At 40.4% G+C, this 17247-nt stretch overlaps 2 protein-coding genes across 6 annotated transcripts in view; one reads left to right on the top strand and one right to left on the bottom strand.

Annotated features, from left to right (window-relative positions):
- ITGB1BP1 (integrin beta 1 binding protein 1) overlaps nucleotides 1–4971 on the top strand; it is a 7118-nt gene extending 2147 nt beyond the window's left edge. Inside the window, exons 4-6 of one of the 5 annotated variants that reach the window (XM_009082462.1) lie at nucleotides 900–964; nucleotides 3761–3910; nucleotides 4593–4971. In XM_009082462.1, coding sequence (XP_009080710.1) covers nucleotides 917–964; nucleotides 3761–3910; nucleotides 4593–4664 — 270 coding nt within the window. In that variant the 5' untranslated portion in view covers nucleotides 900–916 and the 3' untranslated portion in view covers nucleotides 4665–4971. Of the gene's footprint in view, nucleotides 1–847; nucleotides 965–3760; nucleotides 3911–4592 lie in introns of all 5 variants that reach the window. The other 4 variants (XM_009082460.1, XM_009082459.1, XM_009082463.1 and 1 more) reach the window with 4 other exon arrangements.
- Nucleotides 4972–8201: 3230 nt separating this feature from the next.
- Nucleotides 8202–17247, bottom strand: part of ASAP2 (ArfGAP with SH3 domain, ankyrin repeat and PH domain 2) — a gene marked incomplete at its 5' end in the record, with an annotated part of 49524 nt that continues 40478 nt past the window's right edge. Inside the window, 5 exons of the mRNA XM_009082464.1 lie at nucleotides 8202–8490; nucleotides 9398–9520; nucleotides 13360–13469; nucleotides 15142–15209; nucleotides 16191–16359. Coding sequence (XP_009080712.1) covers nucleotides 8416–8490; nucleotides 9398–9520; nucleotides 13360–13469; nucleotides 15142–15209; nucleotides 16191–16359 — 545 coding nt within the window. The remainder of the gene's footprint in view (nucleotides 8491–9397; nucleotides 9521–13359; nucleotides 13470–15141; nucleotides 15210–16190; nucleotides 16360–17247) is intronic.

Genomic DNA, 17247 nt, shown 5'->3' with positions numbered 1-17247 from the left:
AAGAGTATCTCCTCCAGATTTCCTCAGTACTGTAAAAGTTTTCCCATAGAGGAAATGCCAAGTTTCTGCTTACAATCACTCATGAACCTGTGACCAAAGAACCTGAATAATATTTGGGTCATCCTTGTCAAACTGTGGTTGCTTGTACTTATTTTTGTACTAAAAGCCGTAACTGGTTGTTCTCATTAGGCAGCTGATTGTTTGCATCTCTAAAAGCACAGAATGTCTTGTTTATCATACAGCAACTTGACATTTTGAGAACCTGAATACATGCTAAAACTATTTTAAGCCAAGTAACAAAAATGCTGCCAGTGTGGAACATAGATCACATCACGTCAGTGCAGCATGATAGGCCATGCATGATTTTTCAGCTGATCTGATTTGACCACAGGGCCACACTCCCCACCGAGATGGTAAATTTCTTTCTAGAACCATGTAATGTTTAGAGTGGAACAGAACAGAATAGTGTGTTTCAGTTGGAAGGGACCTGAAGTGATCATCAATCCAACTGCCTGGTCACTTCAGGGCTGACCAACAATTAAACATGCTGTTAAGGGCATTGTCCAAAACACCTCTTAAACACTGACAGGCTCGGGCCATTGACCACCTCTGTAGGAGGCCTATTCCAGTGTTTGACCACCCTCTTGCTAAAGAAATGCTTCCTAATGTCCAGTCTCCCCTGAATATATTTCACATAGCGTCAGGAGACTGGACGCTGCATGAGCAGCAGGCAGAGCCCACACAGCAGGATCTGAGCAGGGTTCACAGTGTTGCTGACCCAGTCAGCCAAAGTACACATAATTTTCTGTTCTATATCTTCATCATTCATGTTCTGTCTGCACTAAAGGCTTTTGTTTGTTTCCTTCCAAAGCAAGATGGAAAGTTACCTTTTGTTCCAGGTGAAGAGGAGTTTATTATGGGAGTTTCCAAATACGGCATTAAAGTTTCAACATCTGACCAGTATGTAAGTGCTTCACACAAACTCTCTTTCTGATGACAGTTGAAAAGTACTTTCATTTATTTCTCTGATATATGATCTGTGTGACCAAAATGTCATTTCTGGCCTAAGTCAAACAAACAAGCTCTCACAGCAGCACTGCTTCATGTCATATCTCCACAGGGCTCTCTGTATTTTCCTGTTGGATTTATCTCTTTTGAGATAGAGCACCAGATGAAAGGCGAGCGAGCCTTTATGCTCTTTGGGCACATCTTTCTTCCTCTGTGTCTGTCCTGTCATTCTCATGTGGAAAAGTAGCATGACTGTGGTGGCCAAGCCCATAGGTTCCTCAGCCTGAATTAGTAATGCAGTTCCTGTTAGTGTTCTTGTGGAGAGGCAAAAGCAAAGGATGGGTTTTTTAGGAACACCTGAGTTGCCTTCCTCTTTAATGTTCCAGCCTCGCACTCCTAATCCAAGAGTGTGAGTTTGCTCCAGCATTAGAGCCTCATGATTCCACTGTATTGATCAAGCCACCTTTTTGTTTGCATCATTTCCTACGTGTAGTTCATTTTCATTTAGTGCACTTCAAGTAGCTTCTTTGCTAAAAATAAAAATCCGGTCTCTTCCCCAGGGCCATCCAGTTGCTTTTGTGTAGCTTTGTATTGCAGCCATGTGGTTTCCTTCTGGTTGCCCTCAGAGTCCCAGATACCATAAATACTTGGCCTTAGGAAGTCATGACCCATCAACAACCCAGCAATGCCTGTTCATAAAAGCCTTGAGTATGAGGACAGAGAATAGCATTGCTCAATAGCTGAATGCTCTGAAGAGAGCCAGAAAGTTTCCTTTGGTCCCCTCAGAAAATAAAACACTTGTTTTATATGCCTGGGAGGGAAGGGTGGTAGTTGTTACTTAGACTTTGAATTCTTTTGGGTTCTGTTTTTGCTGTCCTCATAAATTCTTAATTCTCACTGAAGACATAGGTTACATTATTATTTAAATTCCTTTGTGCTTTGATCAAGATCAGATAGCTAATTTTATGTCTTTCATCCATAATTTTTCTGTCTTCAAGCTGAAAGTATGCACAAGCTGATAAAGCCTTCTGCGATTAGGCTACTTTGCACTGGGATCTTACTGCATTGCATTCAGTTTCCCAAATTTTGGCTTTTTGCATCTGTGTCACTGTTTACATTTAATTTGTCCTTTAGTGTGTTAGTTCACCAAACTCTTCACAGAGTTCCAAGATACTCAAAGGAGGGAAGAAAATTAATTTACAATGAGACTGTACTTCATAGAATTCCATCCTCCCTCTTTTAGTGATACTCCACATGCACATTAGCACCGTAACAAGTTCCAAGCAAGTAACTCTGGAAAGGTAGTAGTAATGTGGTGAGCAGTCTTATCGTGTTTCATACAGAGATTGGGGGGTCGATCCTCTAAGTTCCACGTGGGCTCCAGCTGCCTTCAGTGTGGTATGATAGTTGGTGATGGTGTGAGTAATTGTGAGCGACCGCCAAGTGAACGTCAGGGATGGAGATGTGTTTCAGCAATGTGACCTTAGGAGCTCTGATAGAGAGAGGGCTCTCCCTCAAGGGTTTCATAGCAGGCAGCAAACTCAGTGTCCGTTTTTACAGCTTCTCTATCAAAGTGGACATTTCTTTAGACCCCTTGGCTACTGCCAAGGACAAGGTGTTTGATGCCATGAACATGGAAACATGGCTGGCATGAATTTGTAAGTCCCTGGAGGTGGCATGACTGGAACAAATCAGAGGAGTGTGACCGGTGGGTAGGATGGCTGGAGAAGAAAGGCTTTGTGTAGGGCAGGTCTGCAGAGGCATTGGATGACTTCAACCAATCCCTTTTTGGAATGGCCAAAATCAGAACCACATTGGGACTATGGTGAAATGCTGTAGCTGTGGTGGAGTAGAATTGTCCCAGACTGGATCTGTGCAGGGGTTGGGACTCATACTGTGGCTCACGCCACTAATGGCTTGGCTATAGCTACACGACTACCTCACAAAGCAACTGACCTTGCCTGTACCCTCTTCTGGGAACAGTTTCTCGTGTGTACTCTTCTTGGAACGGAAACAAAGGGTTGTCCGGAAAAATAGTGAAAAAGTAAAAAGTTGTTTTAAGTTACCCCTGTGCCAGAGGTAAAGGGTGTCTCACCTGTCCTGCTCAGAGGGGGTGAGCAAGGGGAGGTGGGAGGTGAAATGTTTGCTTTCACAGTATGGTCAGGAATGTAGTCATAGCATTATATAACAGAATGGTTGGGGTGGAAAGACCATCTAGCTCCAACCCCCCGCCATGGGCAGGGACACCTTCCACTAGGCCAGGCTGCTCAAAGCCCCATTGAACTTGACCTTAAACACTTCCAAGGATGGGGTATCCACCACTTCTCTGGGCAGCCCGTGCTAGTGCCTCATCACCCTCACAGTAAAGAATATCTTACCTTAAGTTCAATCTAAATCTACTCTCTTTCAAAAGCCATTCTCTCTTGTCCTATCACTCCATGCCCTTGTAGCAAGTCCTTCTCGAGCCCTCTTGTAGCCCCTTCAGGTACTGTAAGGTGCTATAAAGTCTCCCCAGGAGCCTTCTCTTCTCCAGGCTGAACAGCCCCAACTCTCTCAGCTTATCTTCATAGTCTACATAGGAAGACAGTTCTAAAGTAGAAGCAAAAATTAAACCTAAAATTGTGTCAAACCACCACTTTTTAAAATCTTCACTAAACTCGCAACTAAAAATAATTTTACTAGGAATATTTTTCTCCTGTAAATAAATATGAAAACCATTCCAGAGTGACTCTTATTTGCCATGTGGTTTCAGGATGTGTTACACAGGCATGCTCTCTATTTAATTGTACGGATGGTCTGCTATGATGATGGTCTGGGAGCAGGAAAAAGTTTACTGGCTTTGAAGACAACAGATGCAGCCTCTGAAGAATGCAGCCTCTGGGTGTATCAGTGCAATAGTTTGGTAAGAGTTTATGCTTAAGAGTGTTTAACTTAGGCATCAAAATTTTGATTGCTAAAACCCAAGGCCCTTGGTGAAGGCCTTGTGGCAGGAGGATTGCTTAATTTTAAAAAAAATAAATGTGTGCTGGCTGAGGAGGGGAGAATAGCTTTGTTGACTGCATTTGAGGAAAACACCTACACTCCCTAAAACTGCCAGTGAATGTACCCACCTGAGAAAGCTCTTTGCAGTCCCAAGAGTGCTAGTGTAGCTGCTAAGGACAATCCTCCACTTGTATTTTCAAAGACAAAAACCTCTTAACATGGGACAGAGCAGGGAGGGATCAAGTAACAGTTGTGGTAGTAGAGCACGCAGTCATATTTGTAAGCAAGGGAAGTGATCCCTTCCCTAAGATGTCAGGATACGCTGATGACACAGACCCTTGGCTGGCAGCAGTGGGGAACACAAGAAGTGATGTTCTGAATTCTAGTGCTGTGCTGTGGTGACAGCCAACAACTCTCACTTGTTTAAAACAGCTTCTACATGTCATTGCACACCGCAGAAATAAGATCAGGTCTCACTTGTGCTACTCCATTCTGCATGTCTCTGCCAAAAGAAAAATAAAGGTCACATTCTGCTTTAAATGAGTTTTGAGAAGTTAAGGAGTTGTTCAGGAAGTATTAATGTGTGTGTTTGGGTTTTCTAGGAGCAAGCACAAGCCATTTGCAAAGTGTTGTCTACAGCCTTTGATTCAGTTTTAATGTCGGAGAAGTCCTGATTTTCTTGGGCGGCCCAAGAGTGTGTAGTACAAGAAGAGGCCTTTGTGTGGGAGGCACCAGGATCCTTTGTGGTGCCACACACTGGCTGCAGCCACACAGTCCTAGAGAAAAGACTTGCTGTGCAAAGAAGAGCCATACAACCTTGCACATGGTACTCCGTCATTCCCCAGTGACTTGAAGAAATTATTCCATCTTCAGTTTCCAGGATAATACAGAATTTTATATTTAGAGTTTTTTTCCTACATCATGTTTTGTATATTAATGTCAATATTGAAGAAATGTAAAATGAAACTGACACTTGCTTCTGTCTCTTTGTCTGAGAAACAGTTTGTTAAAACAGCCTTCAGGTCTGTTTAACGTATATATTAGAGCAAGAACAGAGTGGTAAGAGGGAGTCATTTGGTGCTTTACACCTCTAATTTAATCTCGGGTGCTGTCTACACAGTTTCTATATTTGACCAAAAGATGTAAGTTTTTTTCCTCTAGTGGTACTTGCTTGTGTTTCTCATTTTGACACATTAAAAAGAACAATATTACCTAGACAATGCAGAGGAACAGAGGAGAAGCAAACAAAGTGATTTTAAAAGTAGTTTTATTTTTCCAGACATTTGACTGGTTAACAAGAGTAAAATTTATTAATCATGCTCTAATTATAAATCACTGCATCCAGGACATTGAAAATAAGAGTTGATCTTAGGTTATACAATATATACAGTTGCTCTGCAACTAAACAAAATAAAAACAACTGAATCGAATATTATACATCTCATAGCATTCTAAGCTGCATTTTAAGTGTCACTTGCTCCTTTTTAAACAGTTAACACAGCAACCTAATAGTCTGTCTATTAATAGTTTTTTTGAATCGTTATTTTAATCAGATTTGAAAAGTTGTATGAAATACACCAAAATTTTTGACTTAAAATTCTTAATTTTATATTATAAATAGATATCTACAGACTCTAGAACTTCTTTTTTCTCTGCCAGAGGAGAAAACTTTGAGAAACGTGGAAAATCTAGGGATAAATTTTGCTTAGCTGCTCTTTATTGGTCCTCAGGATTTTATCTGCACTGGTAGTGCTATGAAGGTTGTACTCTACAGGTTTCCTAGTTTCTAAGTGACTAGTGAACAAGGTTGTGACATTTTAGTGTATTCCTCTTCTAGCAGAACTCGAGGAAAATTTGCATCACTTTACGAATTGTTACATACACTATAAGATTCTGTGTTAAAAATACTGTACATTAGGAGATCTGTGCAAAATAATATGCCCATTTACTCTCTAGACTCTATCAGGGATAGAAACATACAAAATAGTCTTGCAAACTGAACGTATCAGTAAGTGAATAAAACTGTAGTGCTAAACTATTACTCTATCATTTTACTGGGAACTTTGAAAATACAGACTAATTTGCTTCAACTTGCAATAAAAATATCTTGAAACATTCCAGTTTGTTCCCCATTTATACTGCAGCAACGGCATCTAGGAAGTGAAAGTTACATGTCTACGTGGCTGTACCCACACAGCCGAGAGGCATCAACCAACGGTACCATTCAGGAAAGGGGATACAAGGTAGGATCAGTGTTGCTCTTCCAGCACTATTGCAATGTGGGTTTTCTCCAGATAAGCACATGTGGTGGTGGTGGCTGTTTTCCATTCTGTCTGTGCTGGTTTGAGCTGGAGTAGAGTTAACTTTCTTCATAGAGGCTAGTATAAGGCCTCTGTTTGGGTTTTGTGCAGAACACAGAGTTGATAATGCAGAGATGTTTTTGTTATTACTGAGCAGAGCTTACACAGAGCCAAGGCCTTTGCTTCTTTCCATACTGCCACGCTGGCAAGGAAGTTGGGGATGCATGGGAGATTGGGAGGAGACACAGCTGGAACAGGTGACCCAAACTGACCAAAGGGATATTCCATACCATATGACATCATGCTCAGTATATAAGGTGGGAGGAAGAAGGAGGAAGGGGGGACATCTGGAGTGATGGCGTTTGTCTTCCCAAGGAACCGTTACGCATGATGGGCCCTGCTCTCCTGGAGATGGCTAAACACCTCCTGTCTGCGGGAAGCAGTGAATGAATTCATTGTTTTGCTATGCTTGTGTGTGCAGCTTTCGCTTTCTCTATTAAACTGTCTTTATCTCAACCCATGAGTTTTTGTAGCTTTTACCCTTCTAATTCACTCCCCTGTCCCGTTGGTGGGGGAGTGAGTGAGAGGCTGCGTGGTTCTTGGCTGCTGGCTGGGGTTAAACCACGACACTGTCCAATATGAAGTGGCCAGTTTAAGCACCATTTGCCAGAAATTCAAAGTTCTCTGGATAAATCTAGAGATACGATAGTCACGAAACGTGATCAAAGCCAACGTGACCTAAACATTGATTTTCTGTATCCTATGCCTCAGTTGTTTCCTGTAGCATAAGTAAACCCTGGGACAACTTAAAATATGCAAACATCAAAATGACTTCAGATTTGTGTTGGTGTTTTATATTCCATCAACCACCTGGGAACTATCCATGGCCTAGCCTTTGTTCACGAGTCAGGAACACAAATTTAACAACAGTGTAGCTACCATATACATGTGGGTATACTATATAAATACAGAGTGAGTTGGCAAACTATCATTGTTCGCAAGGTAGCGGCACACAAATTTTATAAACCAGAACATAACGTAGTGTACTTGTGAGGTGTCAGATACCTTATTGACCAAGGATAATTACCTAAGTGTTCTACCCAATATGTTCTCTCCATGAACATGTTGCTGGATGATTTTAAGAAAACTCAAGAATTTATAAACAAAGTCTAAACCCTATAATGAGACAAGTATAAGAAATGCTCTGCAATCCATCATCATAGTTAAATACATTTCAGGAAGTGCAGTTTTCAAATCCTTGAGTTAATGTAGTAACTCGATAATATTGCCATAGTTTAGTTAACCAGCAGTAGTCACATTCAATGACTGAAATGGATGTAACATACATAAAGAACATTTGAAAAACAGGTTCTACACACGTGCAGCATAGAAAAACCAAACAGTCTCAAGCTCACAAAATTAGAACTAGAAAGTTCAACGACTAACACAGACTTCAGATAACTTTAAGCAAATATCTACATCCATTCTGAAATAAAGAAGTTTCTCCCGTGGTAAACTGAAATACTTTTTCACTTTTACCTGTCGAAAGACACACAATTAAAATAATTTCTTCTGCAACTGTTGACAACCTGGATGACAGCCAGTGTGGCAAAGTGCTGAATGAGTCCAATTTAGAACTACACAGCACCTTGCATGTTTTGGTTCCAGCACCTCAAATGGTGTTGAGAATTGGATAAGTTCACTGCCCTGTTAGACGTACACACAATTTCTTCGACTGGGGAAACAACACTGAACTGTAGTACTGTCATGTTACAAAAGAGAGAATAAAATTACAGTGAATTGACTTATAAGAACATTCATAATGTTGTGATGTTCAGACACTCACAGGGATTTTGATTGTTAAAGCTTTTCAGTTCACCTTGAAAAATACAGAAAGAGTTGGTTTTTCTGAAAGTGTAAACTGCTTATGAGAAGTTTTCACATAGAAAAAAGTTTTAGAAGTCCCAAAATCAGAACAATGGCAATAAAAAAGTAAGCTACAGTACCTAGGACTTGGGCAGTGCTCTGGCAAGGTGTCTGCAGATAGGTAGGTGAAATGAAATAGAACAAAACTTATTTCTGTGACCGCTGGAAATGAGAAATGTCTCCACTTATCAGTAGCAATTTAATCAACGATAAAGTGCACAAATGATACAGGGAAAGCTCCTTTCCGACTGGGATCTCCATCAATATGACCAATCTGAAAGAGACCAGACATTTTTCAAATTAAATCTCAAAATGGCATTTCGGTATCACCAAAACGAATACCAGTGACCTTCCTGCCTGGAGTGTGACAAGCCTCACCCTATATCTCTTCTGCACTAGTGGTATTCTTCTTTTGAGAACAGGAAAATTCAGTCCTACAGGATGCACTTGGTTTTCAGCTGTAGGCCTTTTGATTTTTTTCAAATTCAGTATTTTATCCAGTTCTTTGAAAATAAAACCTCTTACTGCAGCACCACTGCTGTGTCATTCCAGCACATTCTCTCATGCCTGGCAGCTTCTATTCAGCCTCTGCTGAGTTGCTTCTTTAACCATGACTGAGAGGTAAAGGATGGAACAATCTTGAGCACTTTGGGTTTTACATGTATCTATTTGTGTTTATACAGCATTATTGTCAATTTAGATGCAATTTGAAGCTCTGTTCTTCACTAGCTAACAAATTAAGGCAAGTTTTTCCATGCACAATAATTTTTGAAGATTGCTTTAGCTGATGAGACTCTGGAATGTGAATAGTTGAGATGATTTCCCAGCTCACATAGACTCAATCCAGTCAGCTAAAGAACCACCACACAGCATCCGTAACAGTAGCAGGTTCTTGTATTGCTGACACTCCTCAAAACTTTTCTGGATCACACAGACCATGTCCCCAGTGCATTGTGAACCCTACTAATCAGATTTTTTTTTCCCTGAATGAGAAAAGCTAAAAGCTTCTCTGAAGTTTGTGGGGTTTTTTAACAAAACCAATTTCTGGAATCAAGTTTCCATGAGATTAAACTTTTGTTGTTATTTGGAAATCCAGCAATGGATCTTCTGAAGTCAATGTCAACCTCTAGATTTAATTTCTTTCTTTCAAAGTGTGTTGACAGAAAATGCAAATCACTCACCCACCACTCCTGATCTTCTTCACCATCAACTACAATAATATCTCCCTCCGAAAAAGTTAGCTCATCTGGGTTATCTGCTACACAGTTGTAAATTGCTTTTACTCTCTTGGGTTTAGTTTTTGACTGAAATGAAAAAAATAAGTAAATGTAAATAATACAGCACGGAAGAAGCAGAATAGACTTGGAGTTGATCTAAACAAAGTTTCAGAACTGCTTCTAACCATTATTTTTCACAGCTTAGAGTTCAGCTAACATTTTTTATGCTGGGTGCTCGTGCTTCAGGCTGAATGCGGCAGCACTCAAAGTTTTTTGGAACCACTGTGCCAACAACATGGGCCAGATTTCCCTTAGAAATCTTCCACTTTGGATCATCCAAAACCTGCCTTCAGAGCTCTAACATCACTGCAGCAAGCACAGTTTGATTCAGATGATGTGCTGGTAAAGATCAAGTGCTACACAGCAAGTGGAAGCAGAGTGAGGACTAAGCCACCTGCCAATATGTCCCTTCTTAATTTGCTAAACCCATTTCAGTAGTGTACAAACCCTCCCAAACATCCTCTGCCTCTCAGCAGTGCTCTGAGGATTGCCAACCAGAGGAGTATTTTGGCAGCTCTTTGAAAGGGAAAGTTTAGTAAGGAGTTGTAATATTCCAGTATGACAGTGTGACTCCAATCCTAGCTGTGTTCTGTGTGAAGTGATACTGAAATTGTTTTGCTCTGGTATCACAGAATCCACATCCTAATCCCACACCTCTCCCACTGCAACCCAGTGTGCTGCTGCATTTGTTTTCAGCCTCCTCATTCTCTGTTGCAGACTAACAACAATGCTGCCTACAAGGTGTTTCCACGCAAAACAACGCAGCACTAGAGGCACAGGACCTGGAGGCAGAGTGTAAATTTTCTACCAGGAGTCCACCCTTTTCCCAGCCACAGGGAGCAGAGAACGCCTCCTAAGATGCCAGAGCAGAGCTCTAAGTGCCATTTAGGTCAGAGATGGCTGTTAATGCAGTGGGTGTTTGGGACAGAAGCTGTAGATAGGATAAAGAACAGATGATCCCATCACCACCCCAGAGTCCTCCCGGGACTGGTCCCAGTCTCACTAGTTAGGTCAGCCATGGACCCGCTTGCAAAGCGAGAAGAGACTTCCATTCACAAACCTCTTTCTCTCCACCAGCAACAAGTTCTGCTATGGACAGTACTGCCCAACAGGCTCTTAATGTGCCATTTTGTTCCATGCTGAGCACCATGCAGAAAAAGAAAGGAGAATGTGGATGAAGAAGGATGGAGGCTGCATGATCCTTATGCTCCTCTCTAAGCATCCAGCTGTATTTCAGTATAAACCCTGTCCTGCCTGTCCAGGGCAGGCACACCCCAAGGCTGTCTCTCCCTGTGGGAACACCCCTGGGAGTGCCAGCCTGGCACTGCAGCACAGAAACCCTGCCTGACACTGCCTCTCAGGCATATCACAGTCTGATCCACAGCCACCTTTTAGGTCACAAGGAAAAAACTTCACATTAGTACAGCAGTGATATAATTACTAACTTCAAAGTGCAGTAATTACATGTATTTCTTGTTCTTTAGAAGGCAAGGAAATTAAAACAGGTATCATTCCCAGAAGAATAAAATCTTCCAGGGAAGTTTCCCATGTACCTACAATATAGTTTCAAAAATCTAAATAACACATTTGGGGGAAAAAAAGGAAAAGAAAGATGCATCAGGAATTTCCACCTGATAAACAGGTGACTGGGTAAATGCACTACATATGAAATAAGCCACTGGCTACATGTGCATGTACAACCAGACCTCTTTTCCGTACTCGAGGAGCATTTCCATAATCACTTCCTAAATCTGGGCTGGCCTCTGGATTCTCTGGCAGGGTAAAGACTTAGAAAAAAAAGGCTGAAATATAAGGCTAAATGGAGCAATTTAGGCCAAAGAACTTCAGCTAGACTGATCTAGCTAAAGCTCTTTAGCTGAGGGCCCCTTGACTAAACCTCAGCTAAGATGCTTTAGCTAGATTGATTTAGCTAAAGCAGTTAACTAGCACACATCCCTGAGCAGGTTATCCCTTACTTCTCTGTCCTGTGACAGAAAAAAAATCATGCAGCTGATTTTCTCAGTCACAAAATTCACCCTACTTGAAGCTCTAGAGACATCTGTAGAGTCAGATTTATCCTTCATATTATGTGCAATTAATATTAAACAGTGAAGACAACGACCCTAGAAACTAGCCAGGAGAGCTCATTCACTCGTAACTAAAGCAATTTGTCCTATAAAATAAAATAAAAAAGAAGAGAACAACACAAAGAAACTACTACAGCTTCAGTTTATACAGAAAGCCAGGTCAGGAAATGTTTCAGGACCAACAGATGTGCTCACACCTGAATCCCAGCACATATAGCAGAAATTGTGGTTAGGGTCCAACAGCTTCACAAAGTAAATATGGCAGTGTAAGCAAAAGGGATGGATTTTCCATTTTACACTACTTAGACCATTTAATTTTGTTGTGTCCTAAAACACAAAAGTTATTTTAATGCAAGACAGACAGTAACAAGAGTGGGGGAGGCAAGAAACCAGAAAATTTTGTACTCCCAACTAATGCAAGATGAACTCCAGATGTCTCTGAGGCTTCTCAGCATTACCACATGAGAAACAGCTAATAGGAGTTCTAAGAGCTGAAGAGCAATGTGCAAGTCTATGCACACAAACACACTGACGTCTGTCCCGGAGAGTTGCTACTTCAGTGGACATGGTTAAGGAAAAATGTACGATGGGAGAGACAGAGGACTGGAGAAAGAAGGTCTTCTAGTTACATTAATAAGATCACTGCAGCGCCAGGAACAGCACATCTCCTACCTCTCTGTTTACTTATTTACTCACTGAACCAGCTCCTACAGAGAATGTAAAGCATGAAACACCCAGACCTAGTCACACATAGCATCTTGGAAAGCAAAGACTCTCTGTATTGTGATTTGTTTACTGCAGAGAAATACTGTCATGGTCGAGGAGGTGGATGTTTTATGTTTGGAGCAAGAGAAAGCAATATTAAATTGGAGCAAGGTCCAAAGACCTAGCTAACTACACATAATGTACAGCTCCTCTGACACCTGGAAATACACCACTTCACCAACATCAGTATAAGAACACAGGTAAGGACACTAATATATGTGTTACCATGCATGGTCCTAGATGATAAATAATAAGAGTATAAAAAGGGCCACACAGTTATATCAAGAGTCCATCCAGTTTTTCTTTTTTAACAGTCACTGTAAGGTTGAGGGAAGGTGAAGAAGAAAAATGTAGAATACTTCCAGCTTTCCCTTTCAACCACCTTCTGTTGGGGATGTGCTTAGCAAGAGATTTCTATTCTGTCACGAGGTGAATATGTGACAGAGAGATGCAAAGAGAACCAACTGCACGAAGAACTAGTTTATTTTGTTTCAAGCTTGACTCCTACTAGCCCTGTCTGAAGCTGTTTCATCTCCCTATGTGAACAACTATGAGTGTACCTGTATCCATTACCGAAGTAAGCACACAAGCTCCCTGATTGCTTACTTCACTGAAGATTAAGAACGAAGCTACGTTACAAGTGACTCACTCACCAAGGTCCTCTACAAGTGACTAACTCATAAAGCTTACCTATCTTCAATAAGTCAACCCAAACGTTCTGTGGATTGTGTTGGGTGCATTTGGACACACTTATTTTCTTTGGTTCCTTGCTGGTGTCTTGGTTTTAGTTTGGTTTTTCAAATTTAAAGGCACATACTATCATACAGGAAATGCAAGAAAAACAAAGTTTTCATAAATATTTAGTCAAAGTCACACACATACTTAAACACAGGATACAGGCCTTGTATGTTTCATGATTCTCACACTTATTCCATACCAGGATACACTATCATGTCTATAGTTTGATAGAATGCAGAAGCTTTAATAAAATCAAATACCAGATTTTGTACATACTATTTGTGATTTCCTTGGCATTGGTGCTGGTGGCTGGATTTGTGCCGAAGTATTTGTTGTAGAACCAGTCTGTGTCCCTGGAATTTCACAGGCAGAAGATGATTCTCCTGCTAAGGTTAAGTAAACCAAGTAAACATTAGGCATGCTTTAAGAAAAAGAAAGACTGATGATATAAATTGAAACCAAATCAATTATTCTTTCAAAGACACAAAGTATTTTATATCCCATGAGTATTTAATTTTTCATGGCTCTTTCTAAATGACTGACCAGAATTTTTCTATCCTTTTCCTTATCAAAAAAGGCCACTTTTTCCAGAGACAATTACCTCAGACCTTTAATACTGCAGATATGCTAAGAGAGTAAAAAGCCTATAAAATAGATGAGAGCAGAACCAAATACCCCATTTCCCCATTCCCTCACTACAGACTGTGTGCTGTTAGAGCCTTTCTTTCACAGTAAAGACCATCATTATCAAGATGCTGTATCCTTCACAGGAGACTCCACACAGATGGCAGATAGCCATTAGCAAACTCCCCTTGGATATGTCAAGAGGAGATAAAAAAGAATCACAGTAAGAACAAATTAACATAAAATATACAGTGGAAGGAGAAACTGGGTAGGAGAAATTCCACTACAACCACCACGGAATGTACACAAACTCTACTGTAGAGGTTTTATGGAGATTACATTACTGTAATGTCCCAAAGTAGCAGTTACTTTGAACAACAAGAAGCGCAGAATGAATAATTAACTCTGTTTATTATCATGAAAATAGCAGTATTGATTTGCAGTTTAGTTAGAAGTGACACTATATGAGCTTTAGATTTTCAAACCAGAAACTCATTTTTCTATTCTAAAATGTGCGTCTGCTACCTTGTTTATGACACATGCAAACAACAGAGCAAACTGAAGTTTTCATAATACATCCTTTGTTTGAGTGGGGTTTAGGTGAGGTTAGAAAAGCTAAAGCCCAACTCTAATTGAATCTGGCAAGGGATGTCAAATACGACAAGAAGGACTTGTATAAATCCAAAGGTCACAAAAGGAAACTTAGGGAAAATGTGGGCCCGTTGACAAGGTAGGGTTCTGGTTACACAGGGTATGGAAAAGACTGAGATACCAAACTAGACTGAGGTACTACTAGCCTTTACTGGCAAGATGGGTGTTCAGGAGTTTTAAGTCCCAGAGATCAGGGGAAAATCTGGAATAATGAAGTGCAAAGTCCTGCACCTGAGGATGAACAAGCCATGCACCAATATATATATATGCTGGTGGCCACCCAGCTGGAAAGCAGGACCTGAGGCAGTGGACACGAACTGAAACACAGGAGCCTTTGTCTGAACATCAGGAAACACTCTGTTACTGTGAGGGTGACTCAGCACTGCGCAGGTAGGTAGTGGAGTCTGTGTCCTTGTGTCCTTGGAGACACACAAAGGCTGTCTGGGAACAGTCCTGGGCAGAGTAGATAGTCTTGCTGACCCTGCTTGAGCAGAGGGGTTAGCCAGGTGACCTGTGGAGGTCCCTCCCAAACTCAACTATTCTGTCATTCTGCTTATTACATGGCCTCATTATTTACATTAATTGCCCCATAACACTGTTCATGCAAAAGAACTTGAGGCTTAAGGGCCTACACAATCAAGACACGAAACAAGAAGAATGTTGGTACTGGCTGTATTTAAACGTGTAAGGTAAATAAAAAAACCCCAACAAACCCACATTCTGCCTTAGATTGTTATAATGACAGCTTAATTACAACAAAACAAATCTCTAAACCACAATTACCAGGCTGTTGTAGAGACCCAAGTCCTCTGCTCTGCCCTTTGTTAGTTAAACTAGATGACTTCTCAGTCCTGTGCAGAAAGTGAGAAATTGATCCATTTAAGAAACAAAGAACTTGAAATGCAACAATACAGAGTACTTTCCAAATGATAAAAGTCTCAGCATGTCTTCAGTATATTCTGGTGACAGCCATTTTGCTTTCAAAATTACTACTTTTCTTCTGTATTTTTGATTATGCCAATAGAAAGTTGCACTTGATTAAAAAGAGAAGAAGAAGAATATAGTTTCAATTACTGCAATTTGTGTAGAGCAGATTTTTTTCCCCCAAGTTCTGAAGTTCCTTTCACTGTTATTTTAAATTATTTTTGGTTAGAATAATTTATCCATATTAGTCTGTGCATTACAGCAAGCTTCAATGCTTTACTTAGTATGGTTTTTGCAATGAAAGGGCTAGAAAGGAACTTAAAGGTCACAGGTTGCTTACGTCTTTCATTCCCAATTTGCGAATGAAACCTTTTTTCTTCCAAACTTTCCTCAAAGGTCCTATTTTCTAGACTTCTCATTACCTTACTGATCTCCCTTGGTTCCTGCCTCACTACTTAGTATCTTTATTTTATTGCAATGCCCAAACCTGAACGGAGCAGCCTCACTGAGGCACTACTGATGTTGAGTCAATTGGGAGGATTAATTCCTGTAATTTGCAGGCTATAATAAAACAGTATTATTTCTCTTTAACTCTCCCACAACAGCATTCTTTGTTATTAGATGAGAATTAGAAAACAATTGTTCTTTGTGGCTTCTTACTTCCATCACAGCTAAGTATTCTGTAGATATTCTGCAAGTCATACAATCTTAAAACACTCAGTTGTCTTTTTTTTTTACTGTAGGAATCCTGTCACCTGCTTCCTTAGTGTCTGCCTTCTGTTCCTTCCCATACATGTCACTGGCAAAAGTACACACACTTTCTAGATGACTTGAATGTTATGTATCATAAAATCGTTAGGTTACTAATAATGATTAAGTATATTAAATACTAAAATGATGTCATTTACCCAGGAACAGGCTTTCTTTGAGAGATTCTACTAGGAGGTTGTGGAGGCAGTGGTGGTGGAGTTGGCTTGGTTTGTGGAGGAGCTGGCTGCTGCTTGGATTGCTGGTTCAAGGCTTCTATAATGCTGGCTGTCTTTGCCACTGGAGGTGGTGGTGCTGGAGAAAGTACATCTGTAGAGGAAAGTCAGACAGCAAAATGGAATTAAATTTCCATTTGCCATTTTGTTTTTTGGGTTCTCAGCACAGGTTCCCCTGTTACAGGACTTACCCCATCTAAGCAAAATGCTTTACTGCAGGTAATCAATAACTTTTACAGAAAACAATCCTTCCATAGGAAGGAGGACCTCTTTGGAAAGAGGTTTACCTTTTGTTTCACCTAGTCAAGGTCAGACAGCTCACAGGTACTTAAATTCGTTCCAGCATTAAAGTACAAGCAAAAAAAAGCTCTTACCCAAGTCAGTCTTATTCTTACAAACAGTAGATCAGAATATAGTTAATAAAGTACCAATATTATTTCCTCAGTCAAGGCCTTCAGTCTGTGTTTTATGGAAAAGTAACTGAGTGAATAATATCTGAGAAATTTTATTTAGAAGAACATCTTTTCTTAAAATGCTGTTATGAGCAATAACTAACTTCACATATAGTTTTGCAATTAATTAAAATTTCTATTGAATGCTTGAAATCACCACAACAGCAGCTGGCAATGATTAAAACATGTTTTTTATTCCAATGGTCTGCAAGAATCAAGCACAACATGGAGACACAGCCCCAGGCCTACATGTAACACTCACCTTTACAACTAGTGAGAGATGCAGCATGGAAACTAAAAGTATAAATGATGTAGTTTTGCAATTAATTAAAATTTCTATTGAATGCTTGAAATCACCACAACAGCAGCTGGCAATGATTAAAACATGTTTTTTATTCCAATGGTCTGCAAGAATCAAGCACAACATGGAGACACAGCCCCAGGCCTACATGTAACACTCACCTTTACAACTAGTGAGAGATGCAGCATGGAAACTAAAAGTATAAATGATGAGCTTTTTCTAATAATAC

This window comes from Acanthisitta chloris, unplaced genomic scaffold (assembly GCF_000695815.1).
Source record: "Acanthisitta chloris isolate BGI_N310 unplaced genomic scaffold, ASM69581v1 scaffold9709, whole genome shotgun sequence".
NCBI lineage: Eukaryota > Metazoa > Chordata > Aves > Passeriformes > Acanthisittidae > Acanthisitta > Acanthisitta chloris.
Note: the sequence above shows the minus strand (reverse complement) of the source record. Positions and strands in the feature narration are given on the sequence as shown.